The 22,962-nt window shown below is 58.2% G+C and overlaps 1 protein-coding gene across 1 annotated transcript in view; it reads right to left on the reverse strand.

Moving 5' to 3' along the window:
- RBM19 (RNA binding motif protein 19) overlaps nucleotides 1-22,729 on the reverse strand; it is a 97,572-nt gene extending 74,843 nt beyond the window's left edge. The window contains exons 1-15 of the mRNA XM_029058132.2: nucleotides 22,624-22,729; nucleotides 20,828-21,010; nucleotides 15,214-15,345; nucleotides 14,836-14,880; nucleotides 14,439-14,643; nucleotides 13,209-13,426; nucleotides 12,325-12,411; nucleotides 11,438-11,516; nucleotides 8,252-8,323; nucleotides 7,499-7,702; nucleotides 7,231-7,361; nucleotides 6,377-6,498; nucleotides 3,300-3,396; nucleotides 2,670-2,780; nucleotides 2,213-2,413 (exon numbers count right to left, since the gene is read on the reverse strand). Coding sequence (XP_028913965.1) covers nucleotides 2,213-2,413; nucleotides 2,670-2,780; nucleotides 3,300-3,396; nucleotides 6,377-6,498; nucleotides 7,231-7,361; nucleotides 7,499-7,702; nucleotides 8,252-8,323; nucleotides 11,438-11,516; nucleotides 12,325-12,411; nucleotides 13,209-13,426; nucleotides 14,439-14,643; nucleotides 14,836-14,880; nucleotides 15,214-15,345; nucleotides 20,828-21,010; nucleotides 22,624-22,659 — 1,923 coding nt within the window. The 5' untranslated portion in view covers nucleotides 22,660-22,729. The remainder of the gene's footprint in view (nucleotides 1-2,212; nucleotides 2,414-2,669; nucleotides 2,781-3,299; nucleotides 3,397-6,376; nucleotides 6,499-7,230; nucleotides 7,362-7,498; nucleotides 7,703-8,251; nucleotides 8,324-11,437; nucleotides 11,517-12,324; nucleotides 12,412-13,208; nucleotides 13,427-14,438; nucleotides 14,644-14,835; nucleotides 14,881-15,213; nucleotides 15,346-20,827; nucleotides 21,011-22,623) is intronic.
- Nucleotides 22,730-22,962: the final 233 nt, after the last annotated feature.

The raw sequence follows: 22,962 nt of genomic DNA on the forward strand, positions 1-22,962 counted from the left end.
TGAACCGCCCCAAAAGAGACAGCAGGATCTCGGCAAATTCTAGAGCCTTGGGGAGCTGCGGCTGGGAGGGAGCTCGGAGTGAGCTGGGGGGGTGGTCCCCCTCCCCTCCTGACAATCTCCAGACCCCACCCCTTCCTCTCCTCCAAGCTACCACCCCGGTCCGAGGACCTGGCGTATCTCCTTTCCATTATCGCGTCGGAACTCCTCGCTGACCTCCCTGCCTCTATCGTCATTCATTCACTCGATAGTATTTATTGAGCGCTCCCTATGTGCAGAGCACTGTACTAAGCGCTTGGAATGTACAAATCGGTGACAGAGACAGTCCCCGACGGGTTTACAGTCTAATCGGGGGAGACGGACGGACAAGAACGACGGCAGTAAATAGGGTCAAGAATGAATAGAATCGTCCCGCCCAAGAGCTCTGCACGCAACAGACTCTAAGTTCCCCGAAGGCAGGGATCGTGTCTGCTAACTCTACTGTCTTCTCTCGAGGGCTCGGTACAGTGCCCCGCACACAGTAGACTGGATGCTGCTTGGGGGACGGGGGGGCAAGTCTCTGAACTCCATTCTCCTCTCCCAAGCACTCGCCGTAGCGCTCTGCACCTCCAAGCGCTTAGTACGGTGCTCTGCACATGGTAAGCACTCAATAACTACTATTGAATGAATGAACGAGACCGTAAGCTCCTCAACGGGCGGGGCTGCGTCTACTAAGTCAGTCTACTGACCTCTCCCGAGCGCTCAGTACAGGGCCCTTGCATGTGATAGGTACTTGCTCAGCACTCTGACCACCCGCCACCCCGCAGGTTGGCAAGGGCCACCGGGTCTGCCTACCCACCCCCAGGCCCGTCCGCTGAACGCTCTCCGGGGGGCACGGATGCCCCTCCAAACTCTGCCCGGTCCGGGCCTGGCCCGAGGGGCGTGGAGGCAGGGGTGGCTCGGCCCGAACCGGCGAGGAGGGACGGGAAGCGCCGGACCGAGAGGTCTTGGCACGGACAATCCCCCGCCCGCTGAGGGTTGGGATGGACCTCGCAATGATTATAATGATAATTACGGTATCTGAGTGCTCACCATGTGCCAGACACTATACTAAGCACCGGGGTGGATACGGGCAGATCGGGTTGGACGCGGTCCCTGTCCCACGTAGGGCTCGCTCCCGATCCCCGTTTTACAGATGAGGGAACCGAGGCACGGAGAGGTTAAGTGACTTGCCCGAGCTCACACAGCAGACAAGTGGCAGAGCCGGGATTAGAACCCGTGACCTTCTTACTTTCAGGCTTGCGCCTTATCCGCTACGCCACGCTCACCCTGCCCCACTTCCGGTCCTGCACCCACCCCGGCCCCCGGCCCCACGCCGTAATAATTACAGTACTTGGGAAGCGCGTACTGTGTCGCGAGCAATGTTCTGAGTACTGGGGTAGATACAAGTACAGTCCGCCGCGCACAGTACGCGCTCAGTGAATACGACTGAATGAATGAATACAAGTTAAGCAGGTTGGAGGCGGTCCCCGCCCTAAATGGGGTCCACCCTCTTCATCCCCATTGCTCGGATGAGGTGACTGCAGTCCAGAGAAGTTAGGTATAATAATTATAATGGTATTAAGCGTTCACTGAACTTCAAGCACTTGACTTGCCCAAGGTCACGCGGCAGATATAAGGTGGAGCCAGGATTAGAAGCCGGGTCCTACTGAGTTCCGGGCCCACGGTCTATCCACTAGGCCATGCCGCTGCCGTGATCTAGTCTCCAGCCCGGCCTCTCAGCTGTGTCGAGGGCAGCGGCCCCAGCCCAAATCTAATAATAATAATGTTGGTATTTGTTGAGCGCTTACTATGTGCAGAGCTCTGTTCTAAGCGCCGGGGGAGAAACAGGGTAATCAGGTCGTCCCACGTGAGGCTCGCAGTCAATTCCCATTTTACAGATGAGGGAACCGAGGCACGGAGAAGTTTAAGTGACTCGCCCACAGTCACACGGCTGACAGGTGGCAGAGCCCGGAGTCGAACCCACGACCCCCGACTCCGAAGCCCAGGCTCCTTCCACTGAGCCAGGCTGCTTCTTCGGCCCCACCCCCACCCGAGGGTCCGGCCTGTTCCGGCGACTCCCAGGCTGCCACCCGCTCCGCCCCGCCCCCCGCCCTCACCCCCGGCCCGAGGTTCCGGCCCGTCCCGGCGGCACCCGGCCCGCCCCATCCCGGCCCTGGCGGCGGTGTTCCCTGACCTTGGAATAGGCCAGGTGGGTGAAGGCCCTGCGAGCCTGGGCCGGCTCCAGGAACTCCACGATGGCGGTGACGCCCCCGTCGGGCAGCAGGACGCGGCCCAGCCCACCGAAGCGGCCGAAGATCTCCTCCAGCTCCGTCGCCCGGGTGCCCGCCGGGAGGTTCTTCACCAGCATCACCGACTTGCTCCGCTCCGCGGCCGCCTGCGTCGGGGACGAGGGCGGGACTGGAGCGGGGCCGGGGGACGCCGGGGTGGTGCCGGGCAGGGAGTGCGGGGGTCGGGTGAGGTGGCACGGGCCGGGGTGATGGGCGTGGAGCAGAAGAGGGAGGACCAGTTCAGGTGGGGCAGGTTGGGGGGGGCAGCGAGGGGTTCAGTGGGTCTGAGCGTCCCGGGATCGGGGCAGTGGGGGGTGGGCCGGTCGGGGAGGGCCGCGCCGGCGCCGGGCGGGGGGTCCTCACCTGGCTGAAGGAATCCAGGCAGACTCCGTGGTCCAGCAGGAACCGGCGCAGCTCCTGGACCAGCTGCGTCTCCCCCAGGGCCACTCGCACCGCCACGCTGCCCTTCGTCTCCTGGGGCGACAAGGCGGGGATGGACGGAGAGACCGGGGGGAGACGGACGGCGGGACGAGACGGGGATGGAGAAGGGGGGAGACGGGGGAGATGGGAATGGGGATGGGGGGAGACACGGGGAGGGGGCAAGGGAGAGACGGATGAGGGGACAAGGGGGAGGCAGATGGGGGACGACGGGGAGATAGGCGGGGGGATAAGGCGGAGATGGAGAGGGGCCGGGAGAGACGGGCGGGGGGCCAGTGGGGAGATGGAGAAGGGGCGGAAGGGAGACAGAGAGGTGGCGTGGGAGACAAAGGGGGGCGTGGGAGACCGAAGGGAGCGTGGGGGACAGAAAAGGGGTGGGGGAGATGAAGAGAGGACGGGGAGAGAGCAAGGGTCGGCTCAACAGCCGCAGCAGGCATCACGGCCGTGAGCTCCGACGGCTCCCCCGACACCCTAGGACCCAGGGCGGCCCCCCTCGACAGAGCCCCGCTGCCCTCCACCTCCGGGAGGGGTCCCCCAAGCGAAGCCGTCACTCACGTGGTCAAACACTTGGCTCTTTGTGGCATTATATTTGGTGGCCACGGCGTCGGCCACCGCGTTGGGCCCCATGAAGAGCGTGTTCCAGTTGTGAGAGCTGAGGGAGGGCGGGAAATGGGCCGAGGTCAGACAATCCCTCTCCCTCTCTCCTTCCCTTCCCAGCAGCCCCGCTAGCTAAAATGGACGCTCTCAATCCAAACTCGGAGTTCGCTCCTCTAACGCTAATTTTCTCACTGTGCCTCGATCATTTCACCTCGGACCCCCAGCCCGTCTCCGGCCTCTGGCCGGAACACCCTCCCTCCTCGAAGCCGACACACGCTTCCCCCCGCTTCAAAGCCTTCCAAGAGACCTTCTCGGATTAAGCCCTCCTTTCCTCTTCTCCCACTCCCTTCTGCTTTACCCTGACTTGTTCCCTCTGTTCTTTCCCCATCCCGACCCCACCGCCCTCACGTCCACAGCTGTCATTTATCTATCCGAATTGACGTCAGTCCCCCCTCCAGACTGTAAGCTCGTTGTGGGCAGGTAAGGTGTTTGTTTATTGTTATATTGTACTCTCCCAAGCGCTCAGTACAGAGGTCGGCACGCAGTAAGCGCTCAATAAATACGCCTGAATAAATGAATGATAATAATGGCATTTAAGTGCTTACTACGGGCGAAACACTGCTCTAAGCACTGCCGGAGGGGGGGGATACAAGGCGATCAGGTTGTCCCACGTGAGCTCACAGTCTTCGCCCTCATTTTAATAATAATAATAATGATGGTATTTGTTAAGCGCTTACTATGTTCAGAGCACCGTTCTAAGCGCTGGGGTTGATACAGGGTAATCGGGTTGTCCCACAGTTAATCCCCATTTTACAGGTGAGGTAACCGAGGCTCAGAGAAGTGACTTGCCCCAAGTCACACAGCTGACAAGTGGCAGAGCCGGGATTCGAACCCATGACCTCTGACTCCCAAGCCCGGGCTCCTTCCACTGAGCCACGCTGCTCCTCTGAATGAATGAACGAACGGGCCCTTTCCTTGTACCTAGGATTCCCGGCTCTCTTCAGCAGCCAGGGGGTGAGGAGACAGTAAAGCCAGTGTGATGGACTGCGGGGCAGACCACAGCCCCGGCCTCCCTGGCGCAGAAGCCCCTGACCTTGGGGGGGTCAAACAACTCTTGCTGATGCTCGACTCCCGCTCTTGGGCCATGGTCGATCCCTGCCCCTCCTTCCCGCTCGACGTCTCCCGCGTCCGCCCCTTCCTCTCCGCCCCGACGGCTGTCACCCCGCTACGGGGTCTGGGCCGACTGCGGTCGGACCGACACTTCAGCCTCACCGGCCTCCAGCCTCAACCCTCCTCCGATCCACCCTCCCCGCTACTGCCGTCGCCGGGGTCATCTCCCAGTCCACATCTCTCCTGCTCTAAATCAACCCCCTCACTGTCTTTCAGATTCTCAACCATCTGCTCCTCCCGTCCCCCCCGCCCGACCTATCTCCTCTTACTGACCAGCTCCCAACCCTCCCCATCTTCCTCCTCCCAACCAACCTTCCAGCCGTCCTTCGCTCTCCCCTCTCCCACTCCCGACCCTCACTGCTCCCCTGGACTGGAATTCCCTTCCCCCGTCACACAGACCCCAACTCTCTTCACCTTCAAATCACTCCTAATAGCCCGCCTCCTCCCACCAGCCTTTCCCGATTCACCCGCTCGTCTTTCGGCCCTTCCCGACTCACTCATCCAACTTTACTGAGCGCTTACTGTGTGCAGAGCACTGTACTGAGCACTTGCGATTCATCTCCCAAGCGATCCACCCCCTCTTCAGCCCTCGGATCGATCTCCGTCCTTGATTATCTACTCTAACCGCTCGCGGTGTCAATACGCTTATGCTTATCTCCCCTGGTAGTGTGGAAGCTCCTCGTGGGCGGGCTTAGTAGAAAGAGCACGGGCTTGGGAGTCCGAGGTTGGGGGTTCTAATCCCGGCTCTGCCACTTATCAGCTGTGGGACGTTGGGCGAGTCACTTAACTTCTCTGTGCCGCAGTTACCTCATCTGTAAAATGGGGATTAAGTTGCGAGCCCCACGAGGGACAACCTGATTACCTTGTGTCTACCCCGGCGCTTAGAACAGTGCTTGGCACGTAGTAAGAGCTTAAAAAATACCAACATTATTATCATCTTCATTCCATCGGTCCCAAGTGCCTTGGAGAGGACACCGCACCTCGTGGGTGCTCAACGGATGCTGCTACTGCTCCTGACCAGCCCTGCCGGGCCCAGAAAGACTGTGAGGAAATGGCGAGGCGAGGTCTAGGATATTTTCCAGGATAAGAGGGTTCCGTAAATATCTCTGAGCTCCTAGAGTCTGAGAAGCAGCAACGGAGGCCCCAGGGGAGCAGCTCGGTCACCTCAAAGGGCCACGTCCAGGAAACTGGACCCCGCTCGGCCCCAGCATCCCACCGGTTGAGAGGAAGCGGGAACGTAACGACGATAATGATTATGGTACGCATTGAGCACTATGTGCTTGTTCTAAACACTGGGACAGCTACAAGGTATCGTACTCTCCCAAGCACTCAGTAACGATGGTATTTGCTAAGCGCCTACTATGTGCCAGGCACTGTTCTAAGCGCTGGTGCTCTGCACACAGTAAGCACTCAACAAATATGACAATGAAAGACTGAATGAATGAATAAAGGTAATCAGGTTGGACACAGTCCCTTTCACACACTGGGCTCACACTCTTAATCCCTATTTTTTTTTTTACAGATGAGGGAACTGAAGCCCAGAGAAGCGAAGCGACTGGCCCAAGGTCACACAGCAGAGAAGAGGGGGAGTGAGGAGTATAACCCATGACCCTGTGACCTCCAGGTGCGTGCTCTATCCACCACACCATAAGCGGGTGCAGGAGCAGACGGGCAGTGGACGGTCATCGCCTCACACAGACCCACGTCCCCCTCCTCCCTGCCCGGGGAGAATCCCCCACTCCCCAGTACCAGGGCAGAGAGCACCGAAGCCCCCGTCCCCGGAAGTCTTCTCCGGTTCCGGGTGGGTCACGCGGATGGCCCAAACGAGGCCGCTCCCGTGGTCCCGGGCGGGCGGTGGGGCCGACCTGGAGCTGTTGGCCTTGTCCTTGGCTGCTTTCTTCTTCTTATAGGAAGAGGAGCCAGGCGTGTCGGGGCTCTCCTCGGCCTCCTTCTTGATGGTGGAGGGCAGGACGTGCAGCATCCGGCCCTGGAGCGAGGGGGCAGAGGGGACGGCGGGCGGTTCGGTCTGGGCCGCCCGGGGATCTCCGCCGGACACCTCGGCCGCCAGCCCGAGGGAGCCGCGGGCCCCCAGGGCCGGACCAGGCAGGCACACGGATGGCAGACACGGACGGACCACGGCACTGGGCAGGAGCAGAGAGCTGACCCTACTGTCCCGATGGATCCCTCATCTCCCTTACGTGCCACTTTGGCACCTTGGCATTTGGACACTCCACACTGTGCTACTTCTCCCACCGGTAATTTCTTTCAGTGTCTGGTTTCCCCACTAGGCTGTCAGCCTCTTGAAGGCAGGGATAAGAAATGTGGCAGCTGTTAAGCACTCACTACGTGCCAGGCACAGTACTAAGCGCAAGGGTAGATCCACGTTTACGAGGTCGGATACGGTCCCTTCCCCTCAAGGGGCTCACCGCCTCAAACCCCGTTTTACAGACGAGGGACCTGAGGCACAGAGGAGTGAAGCGACTAGACCGAGGTCACGCAGGAGACGAGCGGTGGTTCCGGAATTAGAACCCGTGACCTCCTGACTCCCAGATGCGTGCTCTATCCACTGTGCCGTGCTTCTTCTTACCCACCGACTCTACTGCTTTCTCTCAAGTGTTCGGTACAGTGCTCTGCACACGGGAGACTGTCAGCTCCTCGAGGGCCGGGATCGTGCCTCCCCCGGTTCCTGTGAGGGGAGACGGAGCGCCCCGGAGCTCACCTGGAACACCTGTCCGTCGACAGCGGAGTAGGCCTCGATCGCGTGCTCCGGGAAAACGTACGTGACGAAAGCGAAGCCCTTGGGCTTCTTGGTCAGGCTGTCCACGGGGAAGTGGAGCTCCGACAGGGGGCCTGGGGACGGGCGCCCACCCGGCTCATCAGCGTCGGCAGAAGCCGGCCCCCCACCCCTGCCCATCAGCTGCCCCCCTCGCCCCCGACCCCGGAGGAGAAGCGGGCGTGTGCGCGGAGGCCGGAGCCGCGGGCCCTACCGTACTGGGAGAAGACCTTCTCCAGATCTTCCTCGGTGCTGGAATAGGGCAGGTTCCGGACGAAGAGGCGCCCGGAATCCGCCAGGTCTTCCTCCTCCTCGTCCTCCTTCAGCTTCCTCCCCTGCCAGACCTTGGCGGGCTCTTTCCGGGGGCCACCGGCCCCGGCGGGCGGCTTCTCCCGGAACACCTCGATGTAGCGCCCGCCTGCGGGGACGGGTCACGGCCGTCATGCCTCCAGACACCAGGCGGGGCTCGGTGCCAGCTGAGGATCCCCCCCACTTCCGCTCCCCCGCATCCCCACCCGCAGCCAGGCCGAGCGAGCGCCACCGAGTCGGCCCGCCGGGGGCGGCCCGGTCGGATTAGCGCGAGGGGGCCAGCCTGGCCAGGTCGGGCCTGGAGAGGCCGGCCGGCCACCCCTCATCTTCCCCGCCCAGCCTCCGTCTCTCTAGACGGGAAGCTCGTTGTGGGCAGGGAGTGTGTCTACTATATTGTTCTACTGTACTCTCCCAAGCGCTTAATACAGTCCTCTGCACCCAGTAAGCGCTCGATAAATACCACCGACCGACTGACGGTCACAGCCGCCCACATCCAGCCCGCGGCACGCTCCCAAACGCCCCGGGCGAGCCCTCGGGGACGAGAGACGCCCAGAGGCCTGGAAGCCCCCTCACGGCAGCGGCCCGGCCAGGGCCCGGTAGGGGGAGGTGGGAAGGGGGTGGGGGGGGGGGGGGCGGGGGCCGGGGCAAGAGGTCACACCCATGTAGTCCTTGTTGCGCTTCAAGGCCGTCCGCACGTCCGCTTCACTCTTCAGGTCCACGAAGACATAACCTGGGAAGGAGACGGCAGGAGACGATTAATGACGACGATATTGATAACAACGATGGTATCTGTTAAGTGCTTAGTATTCATTCAATCGCATTTTTTGAGCGCTTACTGTGGGTGCAAAACGCTGTACTAGGCCCTCGGGAGAGTACGACAGAACAAAAAAACGGACACACGCCTGCCCACGACGAGCTCACGGCCTACGGGAGTCGAGCACGGTTTTAAGCGCTGGGGTGGATACAGGCTGATCGGGTTGGACGCCGTTCCTGTCCCACTCGGGGCTCGCAGTCTTCATCCTCGTTTCACAGATAACCGAGGCACAGAGAAGTTCATTCATTCGTTCAGTAGTATTTGTTGAGCGCTTACTATGTGCAGAGCACTGTACTAAGCGCTTGGAATGGACAAATCGGTAACGGATAGAGACGGTCCCCGCCCTCTGACGGGCTTACGGTCTAATCACGGGCTTACAGTCTAATCAAGTGAAGAAATGAAGTGACTTGCCCAAGGTCCCACAGCAGAAAAGCAGAGGGGCCCGGATTAGAACGCAAGATCTTCTGACTCCCAGACACAGACTCTAATCACTAGGTAATAATAATAATAATAATAATGTTGGTATTTGTTAAGCGCTTACTATGTGCCGAGCACTGTTCTAAGCGCTGGGGTGGACACAAGGGAATCAGGTTGTCCCACGTGGGGCTCACAGTCCTAATCCCCATTTTACAGATGAGGTAACTGAGGCACCGAGAAGTTAAGTGACTTGCCCATAGTCACACAGCTGACAAATGGCTGAGCCGGGATTTGAACTCATGACCTCTGACTCCAAAGCCCATGCTCTTTCCACTGAGCCACGCTGCTTCTCTAGGTCACGTTGCTTTCCTATTTGCTGCCCTTAGAGGCAGAGGCTCGGGGCCGGCTGGCCAGGGAAGCAGCGTGGCTCGGTGGAAAGAGCCCGGGCTTGGGAGTCATTCATTCATTCATTCAATAGTATTTATTGAGCGCTTCCTATGTGCAGAGCACTGTACTAAGCGCTTGGGATGAACAGGTCGGCAACAGATAGAGACGGTCCCTGCCGTCTGACGGGCTTACGGTCTGATCGGGGGAGACGGACGGACGAGAACGATGGCGATAAACAGCGTCGAGGGGAAGAACATCTCGTAAAAACCGATGGCGACTAAATAGAATCGAGGCGATGTACCATTCATTAACAAAATAAATAGGGTAACGAAAATATATACAGTCGAGCGGACGAGTACGGTGCTGTGGGGATGGGAAGGGAGAGGTGGAGGAGCAGAGGGAAATGAGGGGAAAAAGAGGCTTTAGCTGCGGAGAGGTAAAGGGGGGATGGCAGAGGGAGTAGAGGGGGAAGAGGAGCTCGGTCTGGGAACGCCTCTTGGAGGAGGTGATTTTTAAGTAGGGTTTTGAAGAGGGAAAGGGAATCAGTCTGGCGGAGGTGAGGAGGGAGGGCGTTCCGGGACCGCGGGAGGACGCGACCCGGGGGTCGACGGCGGGACGGGCGAGACCGAGGGACGGCGAGGAGGCGGGCGGCGGAGGAGCGGAGCGTGCGGGGTGGGCGGTGGAAAGAGAGAAGGGAGGAGAGGTAGGAAGGGGCAAGGGGATGGAGAGCCTTGAAGCCTAGAGTGAGGAGTCAGAGGTCGTGGGTTCTAATCCCACCTCTGCCACTCGTCAGCTGCGTGACTCTGGGCAAGTCACTTAACTTCTCTGAGCCTCAGTTACCTCGTCTGTAAAACGGGGATTAAGAGTGCGAGCCCCACGTAGGACAACCTGATTACCTTGTATCTACCCCAGTGCCTAGAACGGTGCTTGGCATGTAGTAAGCGCTTAACAAACGAATCACCATCATCACGCTCGGTGGGAGGGAATGGGTCAGGGGGAGGGCGGGGCACAGGCCCAGGACCCCCCCCCGTGGATCCGGCAGTCCGGGATCCGGCCGTCATCTCGCTCTTCCCGCCTGAAGCTTCTCGAGGGCAGGGCTGTGCCCTCTTCGGTGCGTTAACAATAACCGTGAGATGGTAATAATAATGTCGGTACTTGTTAAGTGCTTACTTGGTGCAGAGCACTGTTCTAAGCACCGGGGTAGATACAGGGTAACCAGGTTGTCCCCCGTGAGGCTCACAGTCTTCATCCCCATTTTACAGATGAGGGAACTGAGGCCCAGAGAAGTGAAGTCACTGGCCCACAGTCACACAGCTGACAAGGGGCAGAGTCGGGATTTGTTAACAGATACCACCACCATCGTCGTCGTCAACCGTGGTGTCACATGATGAGGTGGACTCATTCTCTGGAGGAGACACTAATGCTAGGAAAAGTCCTGGGAAAGCAGCGGCTTAGATGGATAGAAACCCTAACGACAATAACGGAAGAACCGGAAGCGGGTTCACGGACTATGACACAAGACAGGACGTTCGGGAGCGCTCGGTACAGTGCTCTGCACCCAGTTAAGCGCTTAACGGATATTATTGAATAAATGGAGAAAACAGAGCCACAGAATCGCTATGAATCGGAAACAACTCGATGGCACTTGATAAGAATAACCGTGGTCTTTCTTGAGGTCCTATTACATACCAAGCACTGTGCTGAGCACTGGCACTCTAAGAAGGAGGGAAAACAAGCATTGAAAACTATTTTAAATATGGGGAGTCGTGAAGGGAATCTAAACTGTAAGCCCGCTGTGGGCAGGCTTACTGTAAGCCCGCTGTGGGCAGGAATGTGACTATTGTTGTATCGTACTCTCCCAAGCGCTTAGTACAGTGCTCTGCACACAGTAAACGCTCAATAAATGACCGACCGACTTGCCCAAGGTCACACAGCTGGCCGGCGGTGAAGCCGGGATCAGAACACAGGTCCTCGGCCTCTGCAGACCGGAAGCTCCTCGTGGGCGGGGATCGTGTCTACCACTGATGTTGCACTGTACTCTCTCGGGTGCTTACTACAGAGCTCTGCACATAGTAAGCCCTCGGTAAGTACCATCGATGACGATGAATACCATGGATCGACGGACTCCCACCGCCGGGCTTTTTCCCTTGCCAAACATGGAGGATAACGCTCTGCTCACACGCGGTGCCCGCCCCCCGCCTTCTGTCCAGCCGGCCCCCACGTTACCCGTCTTTTTCCCGTGTTCGTTCTTGACTATCCGGATGGCCACCGGCTTCAGGGGCACCAGGAATTCCCGCACGTTTTGCTGGAGGGAGAAGCGGAGAGACTCGGTTTACCCCTGCTCCAGGCTAAGCCAACACAGCCCGAAGCTTCGGCATCCCCAGACCAGACTCCTGCCAGTTCGCCGCGGGGCTGGCGGGCGTCCCCGGATGCCGCTCCTGGCCGCTCCGGGCCGGGCAGCCAAGCTGGGGGGGGACGGGCCCCGCTCCCTACCGTGGACCAGCTTTACTATGTTCGCCCCTGCAAGACTGTAAGCTCACTGCGGGCAGGGAACGTGTCTGCCAAAGTGTCGCCCAATAATGACGATGATGATCCTAACTGTGGTATTTGTTAAGCACTTAATTTGCGTCAGGCACTGTACTAAGCGCTGGGGTCGGGACAAGCAAATCGGGTTGGACGCAGTCCCTTGTCCCACTTGGGCCTTGCAGTCTTAATCCCCGGTGACAGATAAGGTGACTGAGGCACAGAGAAGTGAAGTGACTTGCCCAAGATCTCAGAGCAGAAAAATGGCAGCGCCTAGATTAGAACCCAGGTCCTTCTGACTCCCAGACCCACGCTCTATCCATTAGGCCGCGTTGCTTAGTACTCGTCTCCCAAGTGCTGAAGCCCCATTTTACACAGAAGGAAACTGAGGCCAAGAGAAATGAAGCGACTGGTCCAAGGTTACGCACACCAACGGCAGAACCAGGATTAGAACCCAGGACTCCTACCCTCAGGCCCAAGCTTTCGGTAGGTACCAGGCCACGCTGCTTCTCGCAAATGCCCATCGGGTCCTCTTTCCAGTCCCGAGCGAACCTCCCCATTCTCCGCCCTCCCCGGCCAAGAACGTGTACCTCTGAGACGTTGAAGGGGGTCCCCCGGAGCTTCACCGTGTGGGTGGGGGGCACGCCGCCTTCCGGCGGTCTCTCCGGGTCCACCGGCTGGATGGACGAGGGGATGGGTCACCGGGGCGGGGGTGGGTGGGAAGCCCTGACCGGGCCTGGGTCCCCCGCAGCGCCTTGCCAGACGGGCCGTGGGGGACTCGGCGCCACCCCCGACCCCGGAGCCAAGGAGGATGGCGCCTCTATCCTGTAGCCCTTTGCGGCTCATTCGCCTCACCTTCGGGGCCTGAGTGGTGGGACCGGCTCTGGGCGGCCCCGATCCGCCCTCCTCCCCCCTCTCGCCGGACCGGGCCCCCGGGCTGGCCTGCCCCCCACACACCAGGGGCGTCGCCGCCCACCCCCCGTCACTCGGGGAGGTGCGGTCGGCTCCCCAGAGGCAGAGGACGGGGGCTGGACTCGGGGGTGGGGAGGAGGCTGGACCCCCCCCAGGGTCAACGGCCCAAAGAGCCGTCATCTGGGTGGGTCTGATCCTGACGGGAATCCCTCAGGCCTCGTCACGGTGACGGGATGGACGAGGCCGGGGGAGGTCCGGTCACCCCGGGGTGGGCGAGGCTGGAGGACCATTCGCCCTGGGGCGGGCAAAGCCGGGGGTCCGGTCACCTCGGTGCAGGCGAGGACGCCGGATCCGGTCAACCCGGTGCGGGTGAGGTTGGAGGTCCGGCTCTCAGAGCCACAGAGCGAGCATCGCCCACTCACAAGGCTGGGGCCAGGACCACCCCCCATCCCCAACCCCAGGGGGCCGGTCCAAACGGTATCCGGATCTCCTGGCTGCCTCGGGGACTTCGGTTATGAGGGTAGAGCCCGGCGCCACCAAGGGCCCGGACAGCCGCACCCACCTGCGTTCCGGCAGCATCCTGCCGCTCCTGGCCCGGCCCTCCCTTCCGGGACCGGCCCCCCGCCGCCGGACGGCCGTCCCTCCGCTCGCCGGGGGCCGCGGCCTCGTCCTCGTCCGGGCTCTCGTCGTCGTCCTCCTCCTCCGCCACCGGGCCGGCGCTCACGACTTTGGACCTGAGGTAATCCATGTCGGACAGCTCCGTCTGCACCGCTGCCTTTGCTGGAGGGGAGAGGGGGATGGGGGCCGCGTCCGGCTCGATTCTCCTCTATCTGCCTTAGCGTTTAGCACAGCGCCCGGCCCAGAGGAAGAACTAAACGGACCCTATAATCGTTAACTGTTTCCCCGGGCAGGGCGTCGGACCCCCCCCCCCCCCATCCTGGATCCCAACCTGAACGGCCCCCCAAGAGACCCCGGCCGAGAGCCGACAGAATCGTTCGTTCAATCGCGTTTATTGAGTGCTTACTGTGTGCAGAGCGCTGCGCTAAGCGCTTAGCTCCGGCGCTCCTAAGGGGGCAGTGGTGGACCCCCGTACACCCCTGAACCTCACCAAGCCCACGGTCCGGGACCCTCGACTGCCAGTTAGCCGATCAGTCCATCGATTGCCGTTGGACCGTCGGCTCCTTAAGAGCAGGGATTGTGTAGAACCAACTCTACTGTCCTCTCCTAAGTGTGCTGTCCAGTGTTTGGCACATAGTAGACTGTCACTTCCTACTCTATTATACCCTCCCAAGTGCTCCGTACAGTGCTCAGCACACAGCGGACGCTCAGTCGACACCCCATACCCTAGCCGAGGGACGTATGACCCGGGGACAGAATCTGGGCGCCAGGTGCGCATTTATTCATCCATTCAATAGTATTTATTGAGCGCTTACTATGTGCAGAGCACTGTACTAAGTGCTTGGAATGGAGAAATCGGTAACAGATAGAGACGGTCCCTGCCCTTTGACGGGCTTACAGTCCACGCACATTGTTTTGTACTTTCCCAAGCACTCCGTACAGTGCTCTGCACATGGTAAGCACTTAATAAATACAACTGAATGAATCGTGTCCACAGCTGCAATTTATTTACTTCTGTTAATGTCTGTCTTCCCATCTAGACCGTAAGCTCGATGTGAGCAGGGAATGGATCTGTTTACTGTTAATACTGTACTCTTCCAAGTGCTTAGTACAGTGCTCTGCACACGGTGGGCGCTCAATAAATGCGACCGAATGAATGAACGCATGCGCTCACAATCGGCGGCTTCTCTTTCGGCCTCCTCCTCGCTGTCCTCTGCGCTCTCGTCCTCTGAGTCGGAGTCGAAGTTCAGATAGTCGTTTGCCGGCTTGGGCTTCCTCTTCTGGGGCGCCTTGTCCTCGGCATCGTTGGCCCACGTGGCCACCTGCCCTCGCTTCTGGTGGACCATCAGGAACTCCTGGAACTCCGCATCCTCCTTGAGCTGGCGGGAGGGTGAGGGGTGGTCGGGAACAAGGGGTTGGGGGGTGCAACACCCCTGACGGTCTGGGATCTCTGCAGACCCACGAGGAGAGGGTGCAGACCCGGGCCAGGGTCGGGGCCCCCGGGCCCCCCACCCCCCGAAGACACGCTCTCCCTTTCCCTCCCCAGTTCCCCTCCACCGGGCCCCGCTCACCTTGGCCAACTCTCCAACGGTGGCCTGTCGTTTCTTCTTCTTGTCCTGAAGGAACCAGAACCGCGGCTGAGGGCCCGGTCCGGGCCCGCCACGTCCGCCTCCCCAGAGGACGCCTCTGGCCCGAGGCCGGGGAAACGTCCACCTCCCCGGGGGCCGGGAAGGACGTGGGCTGACGTCTCTCTAGCCCCTCACCGTCCTGCCGAGTCCACTGAGCGAGATGGGGAAGGCGGGTGGGAGGAGGAACCTCCCAACCGGAGATGGGCGGCCAGGGGACAGACGGGAAGCAGGGGAGGAAAGGGCGGGTCGGGAGGGGCCGGGTTGGGAAGGGGAGACGGACCGGGGGGCGGTGGTGGGGGCGGGAGGGCACACGTGGCGAACCTCGGTGCTGGCCGGGGCCCCGCCGCCTCCCTCCGGCTTCTGCGGCGGGGCGGCGGGTGGTGTGGCTTTCTGGGAATGCTTGCTCCAGGCTCTGGGCTTGGTCGGGTCCCCGAACGACTTGCAGAACTCCACCTATGCCAGGGACAAGAAGGACACGTGAAGTCCAAGCCCCCAAGCCGGGCCACCGCCCGGTCAGCCCCCGTCCGTCCAGCCCGGGCTCCGTCACAGCTGGCGAGGACTGTGGTCCGGTGGCCTTCCTGGATATCCCCCTGCCCGTCCCACCCTGGCTGGGGATGGGTCCGTCCGCGTCCCCCCGGCTCTTCCTCCCTTAACAAGCTGCTTTGGAGACCCTCCCTGATTCTCTCTCTCACTTCTCCCGGATGCCCACCCTCGGCTCCGGTCAGGCCCTTCCGCTTCCCACCAACGCTTCCCGCCTCCGCTGTGGAAGCTCCCACAGATCTCTCCCATCCATCCTGGACAACACGGATGCTTCCCACTGCCCCGCTCCCTGTGGACACGGTGCCTACCGGCTCTCCCACACTGCAGAAAGATGGGATTCCCGCCGCTTGTTCCGACCCCCTCCCCTTCCTCCATAATAATAACAGTAATAATAATAACAGTGGCATTTGTTAAGCACTTTATTGTATGTATTTAAGTGCTTACTATGTGCTCTGCACTGTTCTAAGGGCCGGGATAGATCCAAGCTAATCAATTTAGACCAAGTCCCTGTCCCAAATGGGGCTCACTGTCTTAATCCCCATTTTACAGATGAGGTCACTGAAGCTGAGAGAAGTGAAGTGTCTTGCCCAACCTCACAGCAGACGTGGAGCCGGGATTAGAACCCATGCCCTTCTGAATCCCAGGCCCTTGCTTTACCACTAATACACACCGGCACTTACACCGTGCCAGGAACTGTACTAAGCATTGTGGCAGATACAAGCAAATCGGGTTGGCCACAGTCCCTGCCCCAGAGGGGGTTCGCAGTCTTAATCCCCATTTTTCAAATGAGGGACCTGAGGCCCAGAGAAGTGAAGTAATAATGTTGGTATTTGTTAAGGGCTTACTACGTGCAGAGCACTGTTCTAAGCGCTGGGGTAGATACAGGGGAATGAGCTACGTGAGGCTCCCAGTCTTCATCCCCATTTTACAGATGAGGGAACTGAGGCACAGAGAAGCGAAGTGACTTGCCCACAGTCACACAGCTGACAAGGGGCAGAGTCGGGATTCAAACCCATGACCTCTGACTCCCAAGCCCGGGCTCTTTCCACTGAGCCACGCTGCTTCTCTTCACTTGGGCAAGTGAAGTGACTTGCCCAAGCTTACACGGGAGGCAGGTGGCAGAGCCAGGATTAGAAACCAGGTCTTTCTGACTCCTTGGCCCGTGCCCTGTCCACTAGGCCACGTCCCTCGGTCTCGCCTCTCCCGCCCTCCTCAGCTCTCCCCACTTTCACAGTCCTCCTGAAAGCCCACCTCCTTTGGGAAGCCTGCCCGGGTTCATCTTCCAGCACCCGGAGCCACCCAAGCCCACGGGGATCTCAAGTCCCTGTGCACTCACGTATATCCATTTGGAGCATTTTTCAATCACCCAATCAGTGGTACTTGAGTGCGGTGAGCGGAACACTGTACTAAGCACTTTTCTGTAGGGGCTCCTGAATTCCTTCCTTTATTTGTTGTAGATATTTTCACGTTTGCCTACCCCATCCCCACCCGGATGCCACTTCTTTTTTGTCCTTTTCAAGCACTTAGAACAGTGCCCTACTCCCAGGGGACACTCGCTAAATACTACTCTTCTCCCGTGTCTCGCACACATAACTCTGGAAGTAGCCAAAACAGGAAGGAATAAAGTCAGAGGACAAAAGAACCCGGGGGAAGAACTGAGCCCAATATTCCCGCGCTCCGCCAGGAAGGACGACAAGAATATCATAACAGCCTATGTAAAGAAACGGAAGTCATTAACAAATGTGGACGGACAAGCTCACTCTTTCTGAAGATTAAGGAAAGTAAGGGAACGTTTCGTCCTCGGATCGGCTTTGCCAAAAGCGAAGATGGAATGACGATAAATGATACCAGTGGAATCAGACATGGAAAGAATACACACAGGAACTAGACCAGAAAGACAGCAATATACCAGAAGTATCTGTTGGAGCTCCTTTTGAATTTGAGCCACTCATCATGGAAAGTGAAGTCAGATCAGCTTCACGTACAGTGCCTCGCCGAAAATGAGGCACTTGGCTTTGATAGGCTTCCTGTTGAGGCGTCTCAGGCAGCCGGAGAGGAATCGGTTAAAGTCCTTACCAAATTATGTCAGCAGGTATATGGCTAACCACTCGACGGCCATCTGATTGGAAGAGATCAGTTTAGGTTCCGATACCGAAGAAAGGAGATACAACTAAATGCGACGATTATCGCGCAGTTTCCTTGATCCCAGCAAGGTGCTACTAAAAGTTACACAGCGTCGAACGGAGGCCTACTTGGAATGCGAACTGCCCGACGTTCAAGCGGGACTCCGGAAAGGACGAGGGACAGGAGATATTGTTGCTGATGTCCGTTGGATAATTGAAAAGACAAGAGAATATCAAAAGGAAGTCAGTACGTGCTTTATTGATTATAGTAAGGCCTCTGACTGCCTGGGTCACGAGAAACTCTGCAGCACATTAAGGAGAATGTACATTCCGGACCATTTAACTGCATTTACATGGAGCCTGTGTGACGAACGGGAGGCTACGGTAAGAACAGAATATGGAGAAACAGATTGCTTTCCCATCAGTAAGGGTGTAAGACTAGGATGTATCTTAATACCTTATCTGTTCATCCTTTACACCGAATACCTAATGAGAGAAGCCGGATTGGATGAAGACGAAAGGGGAGTAAAGATTGGAGGAAGCAATATAAACAACTTTTGGCGATGCTGATGATACAACCCTACTAGCAGAGAGGGAAGAAGATTTGAAGGGCTAATTATTAAAAGTTAAAGAACAAAGCAAATAGATGAGTCTATATTTGTATATACATCTGTTTTTGTATGTATTTGTATGCCACGAGATCAAAAGATCATGACAGCTGGAAGTCTGAACACACTTAAGATTGAAATAGTGGACAAGTTTTCTCTCCCGGGATCGATAATCAATAATAAAGGAACTAGTAGCCCAAAAATACGCCCAAGATGAATGTTAGGAAGACTTGCTATGAAGAGCCTGGAAAAAGTCATGAAATGTGCTGATGGAACAACTGCCACAAAAGTACAAATTGTTGACTCTATGGTGTTTCCAGTGACAACGTATGGATCCGAAAGCTGAACAAGGAAAAAACGGGATAGGAAGAACATCGATTCTTTTGAAGTGCAGTGTTGGAGAAAGCTTTTGCCAATACCGTGGACTGTCCGAAAATCAAACAAATAGATTTTGGAGCAAATTAAACCAAAGTGGTCGACTTAGATTAGCATATTTTGGACACAGTCAGGAGGACCGATTCTCTGGAGAAGACGCTAATGCTAGGAAAAGTCCAGGGAAAACGTGGAAGAGGCAGCCCGGCAGCTGGATGGATAGAGACCGTAACAATGATAACGGAAGAACCGTAAGAAAGGTCGCGGATCACGGCAGAGGACGGGACGTTCTGGGGAAAGTATATCCTTGGAGTCGCTATGAATTGGAAATGACTCGACGGCAGAAGAATAATAACTACATCTCTCACTTTACTAACGAGCACTGAGCGCTCAAAAAATACAATTGAATGACTAATCTCTTTTGCTTCGATTACCGTCATCAGCCTCCTACTGATCTCCCTGCTCTCTCCCCACTCCTGATTATACTTCACTGCTGCCCGGATCACTTTTCCGCAATAATCATTCAGTCCAGGTTTCCCCACTCCTCGATAATAATGTCGGTTATTTGTTAAGGGCCTATGTGCACAGCACTGTTCTAAGCGCCGGGGTAATAATAATAATAATAATGTCGGTATTTGTTAAGCGCTTACTATGGGCAGAGCACCGTTCTAAGCGCTGGGGTAGACACAAGGGAATCAGGTTGTCCCACGTGAGGCTCACAGTGAATCCCCATTTTCCAGATGAGGGAACTGAGGCCCAGAGAAGTGAAGTGACTCGCCCACAGTCACCCAGCTGACAAGTGGCAGAGCCGGGATTCGAACCCATGTCCTCTGACTCCCAAGCCCGGGCTCTTTCCACTGAGCCACGCTGCTTCTCAAGAACCTCCAGGGGTTGCCCATCCACCCCCGCATCCAAGAGAGACTCCTCGCCGTCGGCTCTGAACCCCTCAATCACTTTGCCCCCTCCTACCTCAACTTGTTGCTTTTCTGTTACAACCCAGCCCGCACCCTGCGCTCCTCTAATGCCAACCTTCTCACCGTGCCTCCATCGCGTCTACCTTGCCACTGACCCCTTGCCCACAGTCTGCCTCTGGACCGGGACCCCCTCCCCTCCTTATACCCGACGGATGATCACTCTGTCTACCTTCCAAGCCTATTAGAATGACAGCTGTTCTCCACAGCTCTCTGTTCCCTCCACCTGGAGACCGGACTCCGCACACTTCGCTCCTCTAACGCTAACTTTCTCGCTGTCCCTCCATCTCGTCTGCCTCGCCGCCGACCTCTCGCCCACGTCCTGCCTCTGGCCCGGAACGCCCTCCCTCCTCATATGATAATGCTGGTATTTGTTACGCGCTTACTATGCGCGGAGCACTGCTCTAAGCGCTGAGGTGGATGCAGGGTAATCAGGTTGTCCCATGTGAGGCTCGCAGTCTTCATCCCCATTTTACAGATGAGGGAACTGAGGCACAGAGAAGTGAAGTGACTCGCCCAAAGTCACACAACTGACAAGTGGCGGAGCTGGGATTCGAACCCATGACCTCTGACGCCCAAGTCCGGGCTCTTTCCGCTGAGCCACGCTGCTTCCCATCCCACGGGCAATGACTCTCCCCACCTCTTCAAAGCCTTATCGAAGGCCCATCTCCTCCAAGAGGCCTTCCCTGACTAGGTCCTCCTTTCCCCTTCTCCCACTCCCTTCTGCGTCGCCTTGATCCGCTCCCTTTATTCATCCCCCCTCCCGGCCCCACGCCACTTATGTCCACATCTGTCATTTATTTATTGATATTCATGTCGGTCTCCCCTTCTAGACTGTAGGCCTGTGGGCAAGGAATGTGTCTGTCTATTGTTATATTGTACCGTCCCAAGCGCTTCGTACAGCGTTCTGCACACGGTAAGCGCTCAGAAGGACGACTGAACGACTGAATGAATGACCTAAACGCCGGCCCCGCCCACAGCCGACCGGGGGCTCGGGGGTCCCACTCTCCGTGACCCTCCAGGACCCTCTGCCTGACTACTTTTGTTGTCTGCCTCCCCCTGCTAGACTGTGAGCCCGTTGTCGGGGAGGGACCGTCTCTCCCTGTTGCCGAATTGTACATTCCAAGCGCTTAGTACAGCGCTCTGCACACAGTAAGCGCTCAATAAACACGACTGAATGAATGAACGACCCAAGTGCTTGCCCCACCCGCAGCCAGCCAGCCCCCGTCTCTTCCCCCCGGGGATCTGGGGGCCCGTAAGCCCCCCGGGCCCGGTCCCCAGTCTCGGGCGCCGGCCCTCCCCGCGCATCCCGGCCGCTGACCGTGATCCTGGCGGTGTCGACGAAGCTCCTGTTGAAGTGGCCCAGGGCCGCCCGGGCCTCCTCTTCCGACCGGAAGCCGATGAAGCCGAACTTGCGGAATTTTCCATCCTTGGTGAACTTGAGGCTGCAGTCGGTGAGCGAGCCGAAGGCGGAGAACAGCTCCCGGAAGCGCTCCTCCTTCATCTGCGGGGGCGGGGGGCGGGTGAGGCCGAGGGGCTGCGGGGACCCGGGGTGGGGGGCGGCTGGAGCCTGAGCCTATGTGGGGCAACCTGATTTATCTCGCAACTACCCCGGGGCTTAGAACGGTGCTCGGCACATAGTAAGCGCTTAACAGATACCATCATCGTCATCATCGAAGCAGCGTGGCTGAGTGGAAAGAGCACGGGCTTCGGAGTCAGAGATCATGGGTCCGAATCCCGGCTCTGCCACTCGTCAGCTGGGTGACTGTGGGCGAGTCACTTCACTTCTCGGTGCCTCAGTGACCTCATCTGGATAATGGGGATGAAGACCGTGAGCCCCACGTGGGACGACCTGATTCCCCTGGGTCTACCCCGGCGCTTAGAACGGTGCTCGGCACATAGTAAGCAGCGCTTAACAAATACCAACATCAATACCCGGAGCTGATGGTGCTTCAGGTCCTACCTAACGTGCCCAGGGTTGATGAGACAGAGGAGGAGGGAGGGGATGGAAGAGGTGGGGATGAAGAAGCAGCGTGGCTCAGTGGAAAGAGCCCGGGCTTGGGAGTCAGAGGTCATGGGTTCGAATGCTGGCTCCGCCACTTCTCTGCTGTGTGACTGTGGACAATTCACTTCACTTCTCTGGGCCTCAGTTCCCTCATCTGTAAAATGGGGGTTAAGACTGCAAGCCCCGCGTGGGACAACCTGATCGCCTTATATCTCCCCTAGTGCTTAGAACAGTGCTCGGCACATAGTAAGCGCTAAACAAATACCAACATAATTATTATTATTATTAATAAAATGGGAATGAAGACTGTGAGCCTCCCGTGGGACAACCTGATGACCCTGGATCTCCCCCAGCGCTTAGAACAGTGCTCTGCACACGGTAAGCGCTTAACAAACGCCAACATCATTATTATTATTATTATTAAAACGGGGATGGAGACTGTGAGCCCCACGTGGGACAACCTGATGACCCTGGATCTCCTCCAGCGCTTAGAACAGTGCTCTGCACCTAGGAAGCGCTTAACAAATACCAACATTATTATTATCATTGTCAGCTGTGTGACTTTAAGCCACTCAACTTCTCTGCACTTCAGGGACCTCATCTGCAAAACGGGGATGGAGACTGTGAGTCTGACGTGGGACCACCTGATGACCCTGGATCTCCCCCCGCGCTTAGAACAGTGCTCTGCACCTAGGAAGCGCTTAACAAATACCAACATCATTATTATTATTATTATTAAAACGGGGATGGAGACTATGAGCCCCACGTGGGGCAACCTGATGACCCTGGATCTCCCCCCGCGCTTAGAACAGTGCTCTGCACCTAGGAAGCGCTTAACAAATACCAACATCATTATTATTATTATTATTAAAACGGGGATGGAGACTGTGAGCCCCACGTGGGGCCACCTGATGACCCTGGATCTCCCCCAGCGCTTAGAACAGTGCTCTGCACCTAGGAAGCGCTCAACAAATGCCCTGCTGCTGCTGCTGCTGCTGCTGCTGCTGCTGCAGGCGGTTTCCCCGGTCGGTCGGTCCCTCCCTCCCTCCCTCCTTCCCTCCCTCCGTCCCTCCGTCCCTCGCCGCAGCCCCGGACGCCCAGCCGAGGCTCACCCCATTCGGGAGATTCTTCACGATCAGTCGCGACATGAGCGCGGCTCGCGACCCGGCAGAGCGCGGCCCACGCGGCCGCCCCCGTCACGTGACGGAGCCCCCGGCCCCCGCTTCCGCCTCCTTCCCGGAAGTGGGCGGGGCCCGAACCCGGCGCCGGGGACGCCCCCGTCACGTGACGGGGGTGGGGCCGAGCCCGCCGCTCTCGTTCTGCGCAGGCGCGGAGCCCGGGGCCTCGCCGGCAGGGGGCGCTGCCGCCCAGGCTTGGGAGAAGATGGGGGGCGGGTGAAGGGAACCGGCGCGGAGAGTCATATCATTCATTCATTCATTCATTCATTCATT

The sequence above is a fragment of the Ornithorhynchus anatinus genome, chromosome 2 (genome assembly GCF_004115215.2).
Source record: "Ornithorhynchus anatinus isolate Pmale09 chromosome 2, mOrnAna1.pri.v4, whole genome shotgun sequence".
Taxonomy (NCBI): Eukaryota; Metazoa; Chordata; class Mammalia; order Monotremata; family Ornithorhynchidae; genus Ornithorhynchus; species Ornithorhynchus anatinus.